Source organism: Peromyscus californicus, unplaced genomic scaffold, assembly GCF_007827085.1.
Source record: "Peromyscus californicus insignis strain IS unplaced genomic scaffold, ASM782708v3 Scaffold_7__1_contigs__length_154581171, whole genome shotgun sequence".
Lineage (NCBI taxonomy): Eukaryota > Metazoa > Chordata > Mammalia > Rodentia > Cricetidae > Peromyscus > Peromyscus californicus.
In genome coordinates this window covers 66,842,004-66,862,740 of record NW_026294595.1, presented here as the reverse complement: position 1 = coordinate 66,862,740, position 20,737 = coordinate 66,842,004, and the positions used below count along the sequence as shown (strand labels likewise).

Below are 20,737 nucleotides of genomic sequence, written 5' to 3'. Positions count from 1 at the left end.
CTGTGTGACATTGAACCAGTTATTAAACTACTGTGAGCCTCAGTTTCCCATTCTATAAAATGGGGAGATACTCAAAGCTGACAGATGCTAAATGATCAGAATACCTGGGCCACTGCGTAGGTCACCACCATCAATCTCTACCGGATCATGTCTAACTAGATCATGTCTAACTCAGTAGATCATGAGTTCAAGCTTCACTGGTGCCCAGGGCCTTTCAATAGGATCCCAGCCCTTGAATGAACAGCCCAGGACTTGTTTCAGTAGAAACAATCTCCATGTTGTGTCCATGGTCCCCGTGTCTCCAGGGTGCAGACATCTGTGCGCGGGGAGTGCACCCTGGCACCCAGGCACGCACGAACTCTTGAATGAGACTCTGCGCTGGGGAGAAGAGCTGAGAATAATTTTACTTCTTCGGGGGAGGCTAAGGGGTGGGGGAGGAGGGGGAAGGAAGAGCCTTAAGAAGAGCATTCAATATACAAAGATGTACCGACGCCAGGCTCCCAGGGAAGCACCGTGGCCACTAAGCCAGGCTGACCCTCGGGTGGGGTCCGAGGCCCAGGCGGCCCCGGGGCCCGGCTAGAGTCCTGGTGGGAGGCGAAGCGGGGCGGGACAAGCCGGGCGTGGCGGGGGCGAGGCCGGGCCCCCAGTCCTGCCTCGGCCCTGGGAATGTCCTCCCTGTGTCCGGGCCCGGCCAGGGGTTAATGCTATGGCCGGCGGGGGCCGGGGGCCTGGCGGGCTCTGCGGGCGATCAGTGGGGCGGGAGGCGCCGCTCGGCCAGCCCTCCGCGGCCCAGCACCTCGCCGCTGAACTGGTAGGTGAGCTTCTTCTTGACCTTCTTCACCTCGCCGGTCTTGCCGTAGTTGCGCAGCGCGCGCGCCATCTTCTGGTAGGTCATCTTCTTGCGGTTGCCCTTCTGGATGCCCCAGCGGTGCGCCAGCGCCTCCTTGTGCTTGGAGGAGAACTGGAAGGTGCCCTTGTCCTTGTCCACCCACCAGATGCTGTCCTTCATGTCGCCGCTGCGCAGCAGGTCCAGCAGGAACTGGTACAGGCGAATCTTCTTCTTGCTGCCTGCGGGAGAGGGGCACTCCGGTGGGGTGTGGACGGGACACAAGGACTCCGCAGAAACCCTCCCAGCAGCCGCTGACCGTGGGAGGTGCGAGCACACGTGTACCCACTCCCACGCACGTACACGCCCCTCTATGTGTGCATGTTCTCGTACCTACATGTCACACGTATCCGTCCACACATATATCTGTATCTGCTCTCGCGTATCCACACGCCTATCCACAGGCACTTACATACAAGCGCTCACGCGCTTATAATACCTCCCACACTCACAAGCCCTCACACACTCAAGACCTCACAAACTCACAGTCCATCACACACTCATAGGCCCCCACACACTCACAAGACTTTACACACGCCCAGGGACCCTCACACAATCATAAGGCCTTCACATATTCACAGGTACTCACACACTCAGACCCTCACATACTCACAGGCCTTCACATGCTCACAAGCCCCACACTCACGGGCCTGTACACACTCAGGCCTTCACATATACACATACCATCTCCCTTTCACACACTCACATAATGATGATGTACACGCACACACACACACACACACACACACACACACACACACACACACACACACAGCTCTGAGACATGGCTGCTGGACCAGTTGGCCTTGGCTGGGGATATGCAAGGGTTGTAAAACGCAGCTAGGATCAGCTGGATCAGGGGCTGGACCCTACCTGTCTCCCCATGCAGAAGACCTGGCCCAGGCTCCAAACCATCAGCCTCTCCATCAGACACCTCCAGTGGGGGGCTCTGCCTCTCCCCCTCCTCCTCATCTGAGCTCTGCTGGTGGGCCGGGGACAAGGACGGATAAGGGAAGCACATCCGGGGCATGTAGGAGACCTGCAAACGGAAGGGAGGGCTCGAAGTCAATAAGGGGTAGCCCAGGGCCGCAGCAGGGGTTGGCTGAGTGCCAGACGGAGTGCTGGGCAGTGGTCAGCAGGGGCAGGAAGACCGAGAAGGGAAAACTAGAGGCGAGTCTGGACCAAAACTCAGGGACGCGGGTCATGGGGCAACAGATTGCTAGTTATGGAGCCTCCCACGCTTCCCACTGGGGCCTCTGGTTCAGGGCAGGCGAAGGAATGCTTTACCCTCACGCATGCCGAGGGGCCATCTGGCCCGGCAGTGGACTGGGAACGGAGGGGAGGTGCTGGGGAGCAGCGAGTTGGTTATGAGGAAGTGGGTGGGCCTTAATAAGCAGCTGATGAGCCAATGAAAGGGCTGTGGAAGTCAGTGAGAGGTGGCAGAGGTCACTGGTTGGGGTTAGGGTCCCTGGAGCAGGGAAGGGTCAGTCATGAAGATGAATGGGGAGCCAGGAGGTCCATAGAGGCTAGCATTCAGTGACTCAGACACTGGGGACGTGCAGAGATAGAAAATGGGGACTGGAGTCAGTGGGACCCTAAGGGCCCACCGACAGGAATGGGTGGGAAAGGGTGGCTGAGGGCTGGGGGGGGGGGGGTCATATGGGGAGGTCCATCCTCTATGAGATAAAAGTGTGGGTTCATAAGGTCATTCAGGAGGTCAGCACAGCCGTTGGGGTACCGGCTGCCGTTGGCTCTGTGGAGCAGGAAGCCACGTTGAGTAAGAGCCTATGTCAGCTTCCTGTGAAGCTTCCAGGCCTTCACCACAGGCCTGGAGGTCCACGGCACGGAGGACGGCCGGCAGCTCGCACCTGGTGGCTGAGGCTGGCGTGGGGTGGTGCCATGGGGGTGTCGAGGACGTGCATCTGCTCCAGCTCCATGTGGCGGTAGAGCTGCTGCAGCTGTGGGGCCTGTACACTCTGCAGCTCCGTGAAGTGGTTCTCGGGGAAGTTCTCAAACTCATTGTGTACATGGTGTGTGGGGAAGTCCCAGTAATGATCTGTGGAGACAGCCAGGGAGGCGCAGGTGAGCCAGGGTGCCAGAGCAGGTAAAGGACATCACAACACGAAATAACCGTTCAGACTGAGCCGAAAGTTTACATTAAATCAGCTCCTATCATTGCATGTACTACACTGCTCTTTTCTAGAAAGGACTCAGGCTTAGAGAGGTTTCCTATAACATGCCAAGATGAAAGTCCTTAACAGTGGTGGAGCCTGGTCCTGGGTTTCCCGCCATGCCTGGCGTTGTTCCCAGTAACCATTTCATCCTGGGACTGGGCCCAGGGACACACAGGCTTCCTCTGAGCCCAAGCCTGAATCCTGGCTTTGCCATTCGTTGCCTGTGTGAACTCAGCACAGGCCTAGGCCTCTCTGGGCTCAGTGGACCCACCTATGAAATAGGTGGCATTATTATTGGGAGAATCCAAATGAGCTCACATTCACAAGGGCTTCTAGCCCCAGAGCAGGCCCCTGGAAAGCTGATTCCTTTCCCTGCTTCTGTGACCTTCCACAGACTCCTGACTACCTAAAGTCACAAGCATGGGCTCTTGTCACATGATCAGGGTATGATTGCAAAGTCACAGGGCTGACATTTCTCACACACCAGAGTGTGCCCAAACCTATGGGCACTGCTTCCGTAAAGCCACAGCCAGGGGTGGCCACACCCAGGTTCCCAGGAGGCTGAAGGAACAGATTTCCCCAGAAAGCCCCCGTGGGTGTCTGGTATCTGTGGCAGGGTGGACCCAACCCCAGGATGCAGTCACTTAGCCCTGGGAAGATCCATGGTGTGGTTTCTCAGGGCACCTTTTCCAGGAACAAAAATTGCTGCCTGTCTGCGGGACTTCTCGGGCATAGTTTGGGGTCCAGAAGAAAGTATGTTAGGGGGCTGGTGAAAACTCTTACCGCTGTGACAACCTGAGTTCAATTCCCAGGACCTAGAGAGTGGAAGGAAAAGCCAGCTCCTGTAAGCTGTCTGCAGACTTCCACATACATGCTGTCGCACGTGCACACGCATATATAAGTAAATAAATTTAATAGGAAGAAAGAAAAAAAATGAAAATGTGGTGTGAAGAGAGAGATTTCCTTAGGTGACCTAAAGAAGGAGCGTGGAAGGTGCCGGATCAGGGCAAGTACACCAGAGACCATGTACATGTGCGTTTGTACATGTGTGCATGTACAGGCAAGCGTGCCTATCACCTTCTTTCTTTTTCTTTGTCTCTCACACAAACATATCCTTGTCCACACATCCCCTAAGAAATGACATGCGCCTTCCAGCTATGTACTGGGTGTAGGACTCCTTTTAAAATTACAGTATTTATTGGGTGGGGGCAAATACGCTGTGCGTGTGGAGGTCAGAGGGCAACTCAGGAGTTAGTTCCCTCCTTCCACCGCAGGGGCCCCGAGAATCAACCTCAAGTCAGGGCAGTAAGCGCCTTTGCCTTCTGAGCCATTTTACCCCTCCTTGTTGGTTTTTGAGACAGGGTCTCACCCAGGCTGAGTTTAAACTTGTGACCATCCAGACGTAGCCTCTCGGGGTTCAGGGTTACAAGCCCGGCTTTTTCCTCATCCTGCCAGCGGAGCTGTGTTGTGACCCCAGACTTTTTCTTTTTCCCACGGAGCCTCTTAGGCCCCACTTAAGAGGTCGTTACTAAGACCTTGTTCCCATGCGACATCTTTCGAGCCAGGCAGCAGGGACCCACCTCTGGGAGACTGTGTGACACAGAGACGAAAGAGCACGTGCCTTGGAGCTGCATTCAAACCCTGGCTGCAGCATTTACTGCTGCATGGTCCCGGGCCTCGGTGTCCTCATCTGAATAGGGCTAATAATTTATACCCATCTTATCCATATACTGTGAGGGATAAAAGAGTTATCTGATGCCTTGGAGTGCTGAGAATAAAGCCTGGCACAAAGGAAGAACATTCTCTCTCTCTCTCTCTCTCTCTCTCTCTCAGTTTTTTTCAAGACAGGCTTTCTCTGTGTTTTGGTGCCTGGATCTTGCTCTGTAAACCAGGATGGCCTCGAACTCACAGAGATCCTCCTGACTCTGCCTCCCGAGTGCTGGGATTAAAGGTGTGCATCACCACTGCCCGGCGAAGAACATTCACCTTCATTGTGCTCATTTATTCTAAAAGACTATGTCAGCACATCTGTAATCTCAGCACATCTGTAATCATCTCAATAGTCAGGAAGTAGAGGAAAAAAGCACAAAGGTGAGCGGGCCTGGTGGCACACACTTTTGATCCCAGCACTCCAGAGGCAGGGGCAGACTGATCTCTGTGAGTTCAAGACCACCCTCGTCTGCAAGTCAAGTTCTAGGCCATGTCTGGACCTTGTCTCAGAAACAAAGGTTTGAAGCCTGAGTTTGGAGGAAGAGCTCGGTAGTTAAGAGCACTTGCTACTCTTACAGAGAGTGGGGAGTTGAGTTCCCAGCACCCGCATGGCAGCTCACAACCTCTGTAATTCTAGCTCTGGGAGATCCAACACCCTCTTCTGGATTCCTAAAGCATAACTTTGCATGCATAGAGAGAGAGACAGAGAGACATAAATAAATAAAAAAAAGTATGTTTTTTAAAGTTTGAGGCCAACTTGTGCTAGAAAGCAAGATCTTATCTCAAAACAAAAAGGCCAGGGTTATAGCACAGTGGTAGAGTACTTGCCTCCCATGCACAAAGTCCTGGGTTCAAGACCCAGGACCAAAAACAAAGGTCACTAACCCTGAGAGGACAGAGCAGAGTTCTGGGATTTGGATTGCAGACCCAGCTTCCTCTTCAGTAGACCACCTTCAGGACCTTCCTGGCCATCATCATCATATTTACCTTCCCCTGCCCACCCCTCACCCACTCCAGCTCCAGGTTCAGGAACTCTCTAGGTATGGGCTGAAAGGCTTCTGGACAAACCCTTTCCAACCACACCACACCTCTACTAGCTCACTGTGCTGTTGGAAGCCTAAGGCTAGCATTTCCCTAAGCTGTTATGGACAGCAGGAATGTGAAGTCCCCCAGGGGGAATGTGAGACTCTGCCCCCTGTTCTCAGTCTCCTGAAGGCTGTGGCCACGACTCCCTGAGCTACAACTGTTTCAAACCTTCACCTTTCCCCCTGATTTGGGTGCCCAAGCAATTATGTAACCAATAGTCTGGTAAGCAAACTCATTCCAAATATGGGGTCCCAGAGAGAACGTTCAAGAAATCATTCAGAGGACAAAGGTTAGCCTTTCTGGCCTCCTGATCCTCATTTCTTGTGTCTCACTCTATAGCCCAGGCTGGCCCAGAACTTACCATGTAGTCTAGCCTTTAATTTATGGTGATCCTCTTGCTTTATTACATATTTGAACCATCATGCTTGGCTCTAAACAACAGTCTCTCTCTCTCTCTCTCTCTCTCTCTCTCTCTCTCTCTCTCTCTCTCTCTCTCTCTTTCTCTCTCTCTGAAACAGAGTCTCATTTAGCACATGCTAACCTCAGACTTGCCATGTAGCAGAGGATGAGCTTGAAGCCTTGATCCTCGGGTGTCTACATCCTAAGTGCCAGCATTACCCGCCTGCGCCACCACACCTGGCTTAGACAACGCTTCATGAGTCCATTTTGTCCCTTGAGTGTGACACTTGGCCTCTGCCTAGAGGCTCCCCCAACACCCGTTAGCATAACCGTCAGCTCTTCAGAGGCTATCATCATGTCATTTGCATATCTGGTGTCAACTCCACGTCTGCTTCTACATCCTGTAGGCATCCACCATGCAGAAGCTCTCAGTGCTTGCGAGGATCGCTGATGCTAACTTACAGTGCACCAGGCGTCATGCTGGGAATGGAGCCCACTTTATCGCTTTAGCCTGCACTCTAACTCTGAGGAGGCAGAGTGGGCCCTTCCCTTTGACAGTTAAGGAAGCTGTGATTCCAAAGGTTAAGTCCTGCCTTTAATTCAGATCTTGGGAGGAAGAGGCAGGTGATCTCTGTGAGTTTGAGGCCAGCCTGGTCTACATAGCAAGTTCCAGGACAACCAGGGTTACATAGAGAGACCTTATCTCAAAATTAAAAAAAGAGCCGGGCGGTGGTGGCACACGCCTTTAATCCCAGCACTCGGGAGGCAGAGGCAGGCGGATCTCTGTGAGTTCGAAGTCAGCCTGGACTACCAAGTGAGTTCCAGGAAAGGCACAAAGCTACACAGAGAAACCCTGTCTCGAAAAACCAAAAAAAAAAAAAAAAAAAAAAAAATTAAAAAAAGAAGAAAGAAGAAGAAAAACAGAGGTTAAGACTTTGTCTACAGTGTAGTGTCATGACCCAAAGCCACTTTTGTGTCATTCTGGAGGCTGAACTCTTACTATACTGGGCCAGCCCTGGGGATCAAGGCTGTTGATGTAAGTAATGTTGGCTTCAAGGAAGACCTGTGGTGACCCTGAAAACCTCTTCTGATGCTCCTTCCATCTTTCTGTACACATCTGTCCATCCAACCATTATCCATGTATCTAGCCACCCACCACACAACCTCCATCTACTGTCAGCCGTTTGTAACTCCCGCAGCCATCCAGCTCTTTTTTTTTTTTTCCTGACAGGGTCTTGAGATAGAGCCTAGGCTGGCCTCATGTGCTGAGGTCACAAGTGAGCACCACTACACCTGGCAATCCATTTGTCCTGATCTCTTCTTTTTCTACCCCTCCTCTTACTTAGTTGTTACTAGGACAAAAACAAAGTGGTATTCAGATCACAAAACATTGAGCCTCAAGAGTCACTCAGCTGACCTTATCCTCAGAACAGAAACCCCAGCCTGAAGCCCAGGGCTATCCTCAGAAGAGCCAAAGTACTCTCAATACAGAATATCAGGGACTAGAGAGATGGCTCATAGGTTAAGAGCACTCACTCTGTTTCAACGGGCCTGAGTTCCGTTCCCAGAACCCACGTCAGGCAGCTCAGAACAACCTATAATTTGAGCTCCAAAGGATCTAACACCCATGGCCTCTGAGGACATCTGCACTCACATGCATGCAGACACATACACTTACACAAAATTAAAAATAATAAAAGTGAACCTTTACAAAAGAACATCAAAGTCCTCTTGAGCTATATAAGAAGTTCAAGGCTAGCCTTAAACTATATGAAACCATGTCTCAACAAAACACAAAACAACAAAAACCAAAGAAAGGACCCCCCCACACCAAAAAAAAATACTTCTTAGGAAATTATTATCACTGCTGGACAGCGCCTCTCCCGAAAAGCCTGCAGATGTGTTGAGCAGAAGGCTCATGGCACCTGTTTCTTGCTATTATGTATCCAGGTTATTGGAGTTTTAATTATCCCCTGATACAGAGCTGAATCTGACAGTTCCTGCATCCTATTCACCCCACAGCATCTAGCCTGGCACAGAAAAGACACTTGGTGTATTTATTAGATGGAAAAGTGAATGTGAGCGGGGTGGAAGGTTTGGTAGACAGAGAGGACAGTCGCAAAGAACAGTGAGTGGTTGGTTAGAGGGCTGTGTGAATGAACTCCAGCCCTGTGACTACTGTGTTCTAAAAACCAACAATAACAACAGGAAATGACAATGTCGCCAAAACCACGAATACCTGTGCATTGTAGCTGGGATTGTCAAGCTGCTGCTGCCGTTAAGGAAGGTAGCCCAGCAGCTCCTCAAAGAAAAGGAGGGGCTGGGGAGATGGCTCAACAGTTAGGAGCACTCACTGCTCTTCCAGAGGACCTGAGTTCAGTTCCCAACACCCACATTAGGTAGCTCATAACTGCCAGTAACTCCAGCTCCAGGGTATCCAGTGCCTCTGACCTCCATGGACACCTACATTCATGTACAGTACCCACACTCAGACACACACACACACACACACACACACACACACACACACACACACACACACCTACTACACACAACTAAAAATAATAAAAACAGCCTGCTGTGGTAGTACAGAGGCAGGTGGATCTCTATCAGTTTGACCCAGCCAGGTCTACATGGTGAGTTCCAAGCCAGCTGGAGCTATAAAGTGAGATCCTGTCTCAAAAATAAAAAAATAAATCTTTAACACACACACACACACACACACACACACACACACAAGAAAGAACTATCATAGGACCCAGCAAGTTCATCAACTCCATTTGTGAGTGTACGTCTAAATGAATATAAGTCAGAGTAATGAGATCATGTGAACCCAGGGTCACAGGAGCCTTATTCACCATAGCCAGAAAGTAGAGACAACAGAAGTATCCATCAATAGACAAGCCATTAAGCAAAATGTAGTGGTCTAGGTGGTGAGCATAGTTGCCTTCCAAAATGTACTGTACTCATTCAGTGGAATATTATCCAACCTTTAAAAAGAGAGAAATTCTGGTATGTGCTATACAACATGGGTGGATCTTGAGGACGTTCTCATAGTGAAATGAATCGGTTATAAAAGGAAAGTTGCAGATGACTCCACTTACTGGAGGCACTAAAGTAATAAAAAAGAAGGAAGGAAGGAAAGAAGGAAGAAAAGAAAGAGAAAGAAAGGAAGGAAGGAAGGAAGGAAGGAAGGAAGGAAGGAAGGAAGGAAGGAAGGAAGGAAGGAAGGAAGGATGAATGTAGGCTGCCAGAAGCTGAATGGGAAGTTGTTGAATAGGCACGGGGTTTCAGTTTGGCAAGGTGAGTTCAAAAGACAATGGTGATGGATACATAACATTGTGAATGTATTTTTGTTTTGTTTATGTTGTTTGAAACAGGGCCTAGTAACCCAGGCTAGTCTTGAACTCACTTAGACACTGACCTTGAGCTCTTGATCCTCTGTCTTTGTTCTTCCAAGTGCTGGAACTACAGGCATGAACCACCATGCCCACAAGCCCAGCCTTTGTGAATGTATTTTACCAGCACCCGTTACACCCTTGAATGATTCAGATGGTGGCTGACAATGGCCCTTGCCACCAAGCCTGACAACCTGACTTTGACCCCAGGACCCACATGATAGAAGGAGAGAACTGACTCTGACCTCCATGCTGTGGTACATGCATGTCCACACAGGTGTAGGTAGGAGGGAGATAGACAGACAGATAGATAGATAGATAGATAGATAGATAGATAGATAGATAGATAGATAGGTAGATAGACAGACAGATGGTAAATTTTATACTACGTGTATATTTGTGATACCTTCAAAACCTCTCCTGAATATGTCTAACCCTTTGTTTCAGTGTGTGTGTGTGTGTGTGTGTGTGTGTGTGTGTGTGTTGCATATATATGTGTGTGCTTAGATGAGTGTGCACATGCAGAAGTCAGAGGGGACTTCAAGGGTCTTTCTCTATCACTCTACACCTTTTTTGTTCTTTTTGTTTGTTTGTTTTTGTTTTTCCGAAACAGGGTTTTTCTGTGTAGCTTTGAGCCTTTCCGGGAACTCACTCTGTAGCTCAGGCTGGCCTTGAACTCACAGAGATCTGCCTGGCTCTGCCTCCCGAATGCTGGGATTAAAGGCGTGCGCCACCACCGCCTGGCCTCTTTTTTGTTTTTTGAAGCAGAGTCTCTCCCTGGACATGGCTGTGCACTTGAGAGGAGGCAGACAGATCTCTCTGAGTGCAAGGCCAGCCTGGTCTACACAATGAGTTCAAGGCAGCCAAGGCTACATAGTGAAACTCTGTCTCGGTAGAAGGAGGAGGAAGAGGAGGAGGAGAGAAAGAGAAAGAGAAAGAGAGTCTCTCACTGAACCAGACATTCGCCCATTTTGACTAGGCTGGCTGGTCAGGAACTCTCAGGATCTGACCCTACTGCTAGAGTTACAGTGGCTGGCTCTTATGTAGGTGCCGGGATTACAGCTCAGCCCTTTGCTTGCACAGCCAGTGGTCCTGCTCCTGAGCCATCTCTCCAGCCTCCTGTCTGTTCCTTTCGTCTCCGTGGCTACTGCTCTTGCCTGAGCTCCCACGTGCCTTGCACTAGGAAAACGCTAGAGCAAAGCCTGTTTTCCTAAGTGCCCCTCACCCACATCCCGTCCTCGTCCCCTGTCTATCTGTTGCCTACCCAGCAGCCAGTGGGACCATTTGAAATGGTTGCATGTGGTGGTGCACACCTCTGCTTCTACCTCTTGGAAGGCTGTGGCAGGGGAATAACTGGTTTGAGGTTAGCCTGAATAGATGATGAGACCCATGAAAGAGTGAAAAAAGAAGCGTGGGAAAAGAAGGTGGAGGGAGGTAAGGAGAGAGGGAGAGAGAAGAAAAACCTTTCAGAGAGACAAAACTGTAAAAAAATAAAATTTGCCGGGCGGTGGTGGCGCATGCCTTTAATCCCAGCACTCGGGAGGCAGAGCCAGGCGGATCTCTGTGAGTTCGAGGCCAGCCTGGGCTACCAAATGAGTTCCAGGAGAGGCGCAAAGCTACACAGAGAAACCCTGTCTTGAAAAACCAAAAAAAAAAAAAAAAAAATTAAATTAAAAAAAAAAATCTAGATTATAGCTGGGCGTCCTTAATCCCAGCACTCAGGAGGCAGAGGCAGGCAGATCTCTGAGTTCAAGCCTGGACTACAGAGTGAGTTCCAGGACAGCCAGGGCTACACAGAGAAACCCTGTCTTGAAAAACAACAACAAACAAACAAATCTAGAGTATAAAAAAGAGAACACCGTCGAATGGTGCCAGACATCATAAGGAAAACTGTAGTAACTGGAAGACATCAGAGAAATGCTTTCAGATTTTCTAACAGAAAACAAGATGTTTTTCACCCTGAAGGTTGACATGGCCACACTGCTGCTTACCAGGTGAGAGCATGGAATAGACAGGAAGAGAGACAACCCCATAGCTCCATCAGCCACACCTCACCTCCCACATGGCCTCACTGGAGCTCCTGACGGAACACCTGCTGTAAGGCCTGTCCTGGGCTTTCTGCATATAGTGGCTCACTCTGTCCTTATAAAAGTCCTGAAAAGTGGGTGTCATTGTGGAAAAGTTAAGACAGACAAGACACCCCGCATAGCCATCTGGGCTCCTCTTGCCTCTCAACAGTACTCCTGAGAAACACAAGGAAAAGGTGGAGCTGGCAAACAGAGGACACTGTGGCTCAGCAAATGTCGTCGTCACAGGATCACAACAATGGGGACTCCTGTTCAAATGAGTTACCATGGAACAGTGGGAAGCCTGCAGAGATGTGAGCAGTGTGCTGTGAATGACTGTTGTCAAGTGTCCCTCTTCGGTGTGGTGGCACACGCCGTTAATCCCAGCACTCGGGAAACAGAGGCAAGCAGATTTCTGTGAGTTCGAGGCCAGCCTGGTCTACAGAGTGAGTCCCGGGACAGCCAGGGCTACACAGAGAAACCATCTCGTAAAAACAACAACAAAAGTTCCTCTTCACAGCCTGCATGAACAGGTTACGTGTCTCAAACAGTTAGACCAAGCTAATCCATCCCTGCTCAGCAGCTAGAAGGCTCTCAGGAAAATTCAGTGTCTGTGGGCCTCAGGGGATGGCACAGTGGATAAAGCCGTGAGCATCCAACCATGGGCACCCTGGTTCAACTCCTAGTACCCACATAAATTCTAGTGGAAGTAGCAGCCCCCTGTAATTCCAGAGCATTCTCCAGAGCAAGCTGACTAGTCATATTAGCAGTATCAAACACCAGGAAGATAGATAGACCACGAAGCTTCTGCAAAACAGACAGTGGTGTCAGCCGCGGGGAGGTGAGAAAGAGAAGGCTTTGCTTCATATGCCGTATTTCTTACACTGTGGCAGTGACAGCTTGTTGTTTTAAGGTTTATTTACATGTGTTTTATGTGCATGTGTTCTGTCTGCATGCATGTCAATGCACCGTGTGCATGTGTGGGGCTCATGAGTCACAGACAGGTGTGGGCCACCATGTGGAAACCAAACTTGGGTCCTTCGCAGGAGCAGCCAGGGCGCTTACCTGCTGAACCATCCCTCCAGATCCTGAGTATTTGTCATTTTTGTTTTGTTTTTTTTTTTGTTGTATTTCAAGACAGGGTTTCTCTGTGTAGCCCTGGCTGCCCTAGAACTCACTCTGTAGACCAGGCTGACCTTGAACTCACAGAGATCTACTTGCCTCTTCCTCCCGAGTACTGGAATTAAAGGTGTGCTCCACCACCGCCCGGCTAGTATTTGTCATCTTAATAGTTCAAAATTAAGTATTTAAAATTTATTTAAGGCTGACAAGATGGCTCCAACAAGCTGTTCTCTGGCCTGTGCGCGCGCGCACACACACACACCCACACCCACACACACACACACACACACACGTGTACAAAGTAAATATAAGTGTATTCAAATTTTCACCACACATAAGCTTATTCAGATCGTGTCATTTCCCTGTTGAGAGTTCTCCAGTGGGGTTACCGTAGCTTACTGGTGGAGAGCTGCCCTAGCAAGTGTGAAGACACAGGATTCAACTCCTCCGTGGCCTTCAAGCCATTTTCGATCTGCCCCTCAATGGCCACTTTGGCTTCGTTTTGTCTCCTGGTGATCTGTAGCCCTTTGTGCTCTGCTGAGGGCTCCCTGCTCTTGAATTTGTCATTCTCTGTCCCCATCGACCTCACTGCGTGGTCCCTTCTCTTCACTCAGATTTCAACTCAGCCCTTACCCTCTCAAAGGCTTCCCTGACCGTTCATTCATGTGAGCAGGCCTTCTGAGCACTGATGAGCAGAGAAGCCATGTCAATTAGTGGACGTAGTTGGGAGGATGGATGTGGGTAGAGTGGGCAGGTAGAAGGGCAAATGCATGGATGGATGGATGGCTATCATCCAGGACAGTAAACAATGACACAGAGACCTCTGTCCTTCTCCCATTCCCCTAGCTCAGTAGTTCTCAACCTGTGGGCCGTGACCCCTTTGGGGGCCAGATATCATGTATATCAGATACTTGCATTACAATTTACAACAGTCACAAAATTACAGTTACAAAGAAGCAATGCGATAATTTTATGGTTGGGGGTCAGCACAACCTGAGGCACTGTATTAAAGGTCGCAGCATTAGGAAGGCTGAGAACCACTGAGGGCCAAGCTGCTTGCTCAGGGTACAGGCATGCTATCAACACATACTGAGCCTCCCCTTGTCCTGGTCTCAGCATGGTACATACAACCTCACAGGGGATACCTGTCGCCTCATTGGCCCACTACAATTCTAAGGTGCTCCCCATCTCATTTTCCAGATGAGGAAGGGGCACTCAGAGAGGCTCTGTTGCTTGCCCCAAAGGGACACAACCGGTGAGTCTGGGCTCAGCACGGAAGCCAGGTCACCCCGAAGTCTTCCCAGCAAGCATCACTTAAAGTGTGGACACAGAAGGCAGGCAGGAATCAGTGGGAGGATGTGAGGGACAGAAGACTTTCCTTGAATCTTCTAACAGGGACTTCCAGTAGGCATTAGGGACAGCACCGAGGTTCAGATGAATACTGATGGCAGAGGTGAGGAGTGGACAGGGACACCCAGAGACACTGGGGGTGTCTGCAGGAATTCTGGGCTCGTGCCTTAAGTAGAGTTCCATGATGACCACCAAGAGTCATTCCGATAGCCCTGCCCCAGATACAAAGAGCCCACTTGGGACCCTGAGCCGGAAGAGCCCAGGCTTCCTGTGAAGTGCTCACTCCATCGGCCCAGCCTCTGCTCCATTTGCTTTCTAGATATGTGGGTGACTGTGTCAAGGCAAAACCAAAGTGACCAAAGACTTGAAGTAAATGCCTCCAAACCCTGTGGCCTGAACATGTTAGGCCAAGGAGAGAGCACCCTGATGAAGAAGGGGCTCAGGGCCCCGTGTGTTTGCCAGGCCAGGGCCTCCAGGGGGAGCCCTCTTCAAGCCCAGAGGGACCTTGCCTGGTCCTCTAACTGCCCGATGGAAGGGTGGATGTGCGGTCAATGTCACTCAGACCTGGTTCTTAATCTGGGTGAGGGGAACAGCTAGGGATAATGTAGGATGAGAAAGAGCCTATGTTATTGGGATTTAACCCAGGGAGTGTGTGTTTCTTACACACTTTGAATACATTTAAGAACAAAAGAGAGCATTTGAAAGCCTTTCTAGAACTGGGGGTCTGAAAGAAGAAGCCCGCGCCCTTGAGGTGGATATACTTTTCTCTAGGAAGAAGATTTCATGCTGGATGCCAGGTGAAAGTGTTCTCAAGGTTTGGCGTCCAAACGAAAACGCCCTAACCGTGTCACAGCCCTGGGTGTGGCTGTCAGGTGTGAGGCCTCCCTCAGCTGCGGGCGGCACTTGACATTTCTCTGACCTTCAGTCTCCAGATGCAGGCATCATGGAGAGTCCCCCAGTCCAGTCTGGAACAACATGACTATGCTTCTTAGAAGCCAAGATCCATTCCTGGTGGCCTGTTCTCTCCTTGCCCAGGTTCCAATCACCAAAGTCTGGTCCCTCTCCCCTTAACGTGCTGCAGAACAAGGTTGAGTTTGGGGGGACAGTTGGGCCAGTCTCATCCCCACCTCCAACAGACTCGGGGGCCTTGGTGTCTGCTCAACAAGGGATAGTCAGAGACTTTCCTTTGGCCCAGCATTGTTCAACCAGCAGGGGACTGCCGAGATGGTTGTCATAATTGGTGGCCCTTCTGGCATCTAGCAGAAGAGATAAAAGTGTTGCTAAGCCTCTTAGGAACAGAATTACTAAGCCCCAAATCTCAGTAGTGGCAAGTGAGAAGAGCTGCTAGTCACACAGTGGGGCGGGGAAGCTCACCAAAGGGGTTTTTGGATAGTCAAGGCCCTCTGTCCCTTGGTCCCCAAAACCTGCCTGGGTGACCTTTGTACAAATAAGTCATCAGCATGACGGTCATCCCGACGGTCCTGTGCCTGCCTAGGGCTGGACTGACAGAGGCTAACAGGGAGGGAGGAGTGGGCTGGGCCGGCTGTGGCAGAGGGACACGATGTTGTACGGCAGAGTGTGCAGGTGGACTGTGGGCGGCTCTGTGAACGACCAGGGCGGGAATGCGATGTGAGCATGTGACAAGAAGAGAGGGGGTGGTCAGGAAAAAGAACCGGCATGGAGGAGACTGCCTGGACCAGAACCCGCTGGCCTAGTCAAGTCACTCAACTCTCTACCTATCCTCATTTATTAAAAAGTCCCCAAGCCTCTGCCACAGCCGGCCCAGCCCACTCCTCCCTCCCTGTTAGCCTCTGTCAGTCCAGCACAGGACCGTCGGGATGACCGTCATGCTGATGACTTATTTGTACCAAGGTCACCCAGGCAGGTTTTGGGGACCAAGGGACAGAGGGCCTTGACTATCCAAAAACCCCTTTGGTGAGCTTCCCCGCCTCACTGTGTGACTAGGCACAGGTCTAAGCCAGATGGGGTCCCAGTGCTTGAGGGGAAGTGGACGGAAGACCCCCATCCCTAACCCAGAAGCTATCTCCAATTGATAACAGCTCACAAAGGAAAACAGTTTTCTCCAATGGAGTCTCACACTGAAGGGCAGGTCCCACGCCCAGCAGTAGATGGTCAACACAAAACAAACTCAAAGGTGTCTTGGGGGGGGGTTGTCTCACAGTGTTTTGTCTGGGCACTTTTTTTTTTTAACCTTATAGTCTTGCAGTTTTGTGTTTTTAATAGGACTTCTGTGTGTGTGAATGTGTGTGTCTCTATGTTTTTTTGTTTGGTTCAGTTTTTCAAGACAGGGCTTCTCTGTACAGCCCCGGCTGTCCTGGAACTTGCTCTTTAGACCGGGTTGGCCCTGAACCTACAGAGACAATGTCTGTCTCTATGTTTATATGTGTTCCTTGTGCTTTTTCTTTGCCTCTTTTTTCTGTTTGTTTTATCCTGTTTTGGTTTGTTTGTTTTTTATTTTATCTTATTTTATTTTTAAATGCCTGTTTTTTTGTTTTTTGTTTTGCTTTTTGGTTTTTTGTTTTGGTTTGGTTTGGTTTGGTTTTTCGAGACAGGGTTTCTCTGTGTAGCTTTGGAGCCTTTCCTGGAACTCACTTGGTAGCCCAGGCTGGCCTCGAACTCACAGAGATCCGCCTGGCTCTGCCTCCCGAGTGCTGGGATTAAAGGCGTGCCCCACCACCGCCCGGCGAAATCTATTTTTTAAAAAGGCCTCAAGGATCAGACAAGGTAAATGAGAAAGAAAGAAATTTGCCCTTGACACAGGGAAGGTGCTCAATGGTAAGGCCTGGGGGCAGGAGTTACGGGATACAGGGATGAACTAGCTACCTTCACGTTATTCTCAGAATTCCAAGTAGCCTCGGGAGCCTTTGTCTCTCTCCAGCCCCAGGGCATGCTCAGCGCCCAGTCCAGGCTGGGATGAGGTGTGGTGGACAGTGTACTCACCGCTATGACTGTCTCCATCGCTGCCGATGAAGGAGTAGTAGTCCTGTGTTTGGCGTTGGTATAGTTCAGAATCGTAAGTAACCAGCTCATCCGATGGCTGCTGAGAGAGGAAGATGTCAGGGCCTGAGCTGTCAGGGGGACTCCAGGAGATTTTCAGCTGAGTTTAAGGCCTGCCTGCAACCTTCCCTGACGGAGGCACCTGGGAGCAGGCCAGCCTTTGCTAGAATCCAGAGTGCTCAGGGATACAGGGAGGGAGGCAGTGGTGGGAGGTTCAGGAGAGGGTGGTAAGGCAGTGATGGGGTAGAGAGGTCAGAGGTCAGCAGGACCAGGGCTGAGAAGAGGGTGCGGCCCTCCCTCTCTCCTGTTCATCCTCCATAGCACCCTTACACTTACAGCCATTCACATCTGTACACCCTTGCCCCACATGGACAACTGTGACACAGTTATACATAAAACCCCTGTGGGGACTCACTCTCACATGTCCACACACTCACTCTTGGGTTCCTGTCTCCACCTCACACGCAGGCGTGCTCACCCTCTCATGAGCCCCACATCTCACACAAGTCTTTCCATCCACTCTTGGGACCAGTCACACTCACAGACACCCCACTGTGCGCTCACCCGTGCAGGCATACATATAGACTGACACGCACATGCTCACACGCCCCATTCCAGCCATCACTTGGTTCACAGAGCCGCCCACAGTCCGCCTGCACACTCTGCCGTACAACATCGTGTCCCTCTGCCACAGTCGGCCCAGCCCACTCCTCCCTCCCTGTTAGCCTCTGTCAGTCCAGCCCTAGGCAGGCACAGGACCGTCGGGATAACCGTCGTGCTGATGACTTATTTGTACAAAGGTCACCCAGGCAGGTCTTGGGGGCCCAGGGAAGAGGGCCTTGACTATCCCTCCTTCCTCGGTATCTTTGATGGACAGCTCCCTGCCCCTGTTACTTTCTCCTCTCTCCCCCCTCCTCCTTGTCCTTCTCTGTCTTTCTTCCCTCCCTCCATCCTCTCCTCCCCTCTCTCCTCCTTCTGCCTCCTCCATCTCCTTCCCCACCCTTGCTGGGCACAGGGATATGCACCCCCGAGCCTTCCCGACAGTCACCGGGCCTCTCTCCACCCCCGCAGACTGTGCCCGAGGGTTGCACAATAGTTACCCTGGCCCTCAGGGCTTGCTGGGTGGGCCAGCGCTGCCTTGGGAGCCCACCCCCTTGAGAGACACTTGGAATGGCCTCTGGGGCTGGAGAGAGGAGCTAAGGAGCTGGTGTAGGAGCTCAAGGTCTGCCCCTTGCTATATCTGCCTAGGGTTCAGGAGGGGGAGGTCAAGGGTCAGGGACAGTGGCTTTTCTTGAGGCAGAATGGACCCTCTCTGGGACAACCTTCATCACCCGCACTTGCCCGAGCACCTTCTCCATCCCAGGTGGGAGAAGGTCAAGAGGAGGGTGAGGACCGTGAGGTCTGGCCAGCCCTGTCTACTACACTGTGAGGGGCCAGAAGCTGCCCCCCCCGCCCCGGTTTCCAGGCAGCACACTGGGCCTGTCCCTGTTGCAGGGCATTAGCTATGATGTCAGGCCTGGGGTGCCTCCTAGGGCTCTAAGGCTGGGTGGGGTAGAAGAGAGATCTGTTTGGGAAAGCTGAGTCAGGTGGCCAGGCCCTGCTCAGCCCTTCCTCACTGTCCAACACCTCCAAGGGTAGGAGAAAGCCAGAGGATCCTCTCCAAGGGACTCTGGACTACCATCTGCTGAAAGCTGCCACTGTCACTGAAGACAGGAAGGACAGTGAGACCTGTCCACCTGCTCATGTCCCTGCCCTGTTCCACCCTGACTCTAGCGGAAGGCTCACTCCAGGTCCTCCTACTCCAGCGCCAATCTCTGTCCCATCCTTCACCCCATGTCTTATTGAGCTCAGCCCTAGCCACAATCTAACTGCCATGTTTCTGCCCTGGGTCTACTCTTGCCCAGCCTGGACCCGAGACCTCAAGCCAGCCTTGGCCACAGCCCCCAGACTCTCAGGTCCACGGAGGCCCATAGCTGATCCACAACCATTCTTCTATGCCAGGCCACAAACTGAATGTTGAAGACCCCTGGGTGACCCAGAGTTCTATCAGTCTTTGTCTCAGGAGCCCACAGGTCATGGGTTGAAACTTTTCCTGTTGCCTCCGGTGGCCCCAGGCCAATTCGGATCTCCTCATCCATGGCCGCTCAGTAGCCGCCCTCACGTCTTCAGCCCAGTACCCTGCCCTAGAGCTTGGCCTACCGCTGGGCCCCACCTATAAATAGCTGTTCAGGCCCCACCGATCACAGCCCCACCATGGGACCAGCCGGCAACCCTCAGCCCGCCAGGGCATGCTCTAAGGAAGCCAATGGCCCCTCGCTGGGTCTCAGACCAGCAGCTCCGGGGAGGAAACACCGACTTCCCACTGATAGGGAGCCGGAGGGCAGCGGGTGAGCTGGTGGGTTAGTGGGCAGATGGTCACACATCCCAGGGCCCCAGGCTGGGCAGGTAGTGAAGCCCCAGTACTCACAGGGGGGACGAGGGGAAACCCTTCCATTTTGCACGCCTGTAACATCCAGCTGAGCTCCAAGTTGGTCAGATCCCCTGCCTCGGTGAGGATCAGTGCGGATCCCCTCAGGACCGGGTGCCCCGTCGGGGGCTGGACAGTCGTGGATCAGATGCAGGGCTCAGGCCTGCCCCCTGAGCTACAGGAGCCCTGCGTGAGCCCCCTCCCTCGACATTGCAGGGCCAGCACAAGTTCCTGATTTTATCGAAGGGCCTGCCACTTGGAGATAGTCCCCTTGGGGTGACATCACCGCCCCAGCCCGTTTGCATAAATCTCTTGCGCTACAGGAAGTCTCTGGCCGGCTGGGGCAGGTGGTGCTCAAGGACTGCCCTGGGAGGCTATGGGGCCAGGCCCCCTGCCCAGAGGAAACTGGGGCTGGGAGGGAGAAAGGCTAGTGCGACCACAGAAGGCCTCTGCTGGCCCCATCGCTAGGCCTTCTAAGGCTGTCCATTCTTCCAGCCCAATAATACCAGCTTCTTCTCAGACCCCTAGTGTGGCCTAGTCGCCTCTTTGGGATCAGAGTAGTGACGTCCCTAATTTCTAGGGGCGATCTGGTAGGTCCTAAGGCTTCCAGGCTTGGCTCTTCCTGTGGGCCCTGCAATCCCTGCTAGGTCTACCTAAACCAGTCAGGGCCCACAGTGGACCTTGGGGCTAGCACATCGTATCTGTTTTCCTGGCCCCTCAAGTGGGCTTCCCTTCCACCTGGGAAGGACCTTGGCCTTTTGCCGGGGGGGGGGGGGGGGGGGGGGGGGGGGGGGGGGGGGGGGGGGCGGTGGTCTAGGCAGGGTTTCTCCGTGTAGCTTTGGAGCCTGTCCTAGACCTTGCTCTGTAGACCAGGCTGGCCTCGAACTCACAGAGATCTGCCTGCCTCTGGCTCCTGAGTGCTGGGATTAAAGGCGTGCACCACCACTGCCTGGCTGGGCCTTGGCCTTTTATATCCTCCCCGCCCAGCTAAGTACCACAGCTGCTTCCAGATCCCTAGAGACAGTGTTCCCAGCCCAGATTTCTCCGTTTCCCCAACCCTG

At 52.0% G+C, this 20,737-nt stretch overlaps 1 protein-coding gene across 2 annotated transcripts; it reads right to left on the bottom strand.

The window, feature by feature from the left end:
* Positions 1 to 383: 383 nt before the first annotated feature.
* Spi1 (Spi-1 proto-oncogene) lies at positions 384 to 19,925 on the bottom strand. Of its 2 annotated transcripts, none has more exons than XM_052725729.1 (5): positions 19,677 to 19,925; positions 17,153 to 17,252; positions 2,755 to 2,942; positions 1,760 to 1,925; positions 384 to 1,068 (listed from the first exon to the last, which is right to left on the bottom strand). In XM_052725729.1, the coding sequence occupies exons 1-5, from the start codon at positions 19,719 to 19,721 to the stop codon at positions 749 to 751; spliced, it is 819 nt and encodes a 272-aa protein (XP_052581689.1). In that variant the 5' UTR covers positions 19,722 to 19,925; the 3' UTR covers positions 384 to 748. The 2 variants fall into 2 exon arrangements, with proteins under 2 accessions (XP_052581689.1, XP_052581690.1); XM_052725730.1 differs by having other exon boundaries at positions 17,153 to 17,249; positions 19,677 to 19,924.
* Between the last annotated feature and the right edge of the window lie 812 nt (positions 19,926 to 20,737).

Bases quoted from the DNA above. Each gene is read 5' to 3' on its own strand.
- Spi1 (XM_052725729.1), bottom strand. From the start codon at position 19,721: ATGTTACAGGCGTGCAAAATGGAAGGGTTTCCCCTCGTCCCCCCT. The intron at 17,253-19,676 runs GTGAGTACTGGG...TTCCTCTCTCAG, and splicing joins GGTTTCCCCTCGTCCCCCCT to CAGCCATCGGATGAGCTGGT. The intron at 1,069-1,759 runs GTAGGGTCCAGC...CCTCTCCCGCAG, and splicing joins TCTTCTGCATGGGGAGACAG to GCAGCAAGAAGAAGATTCGC.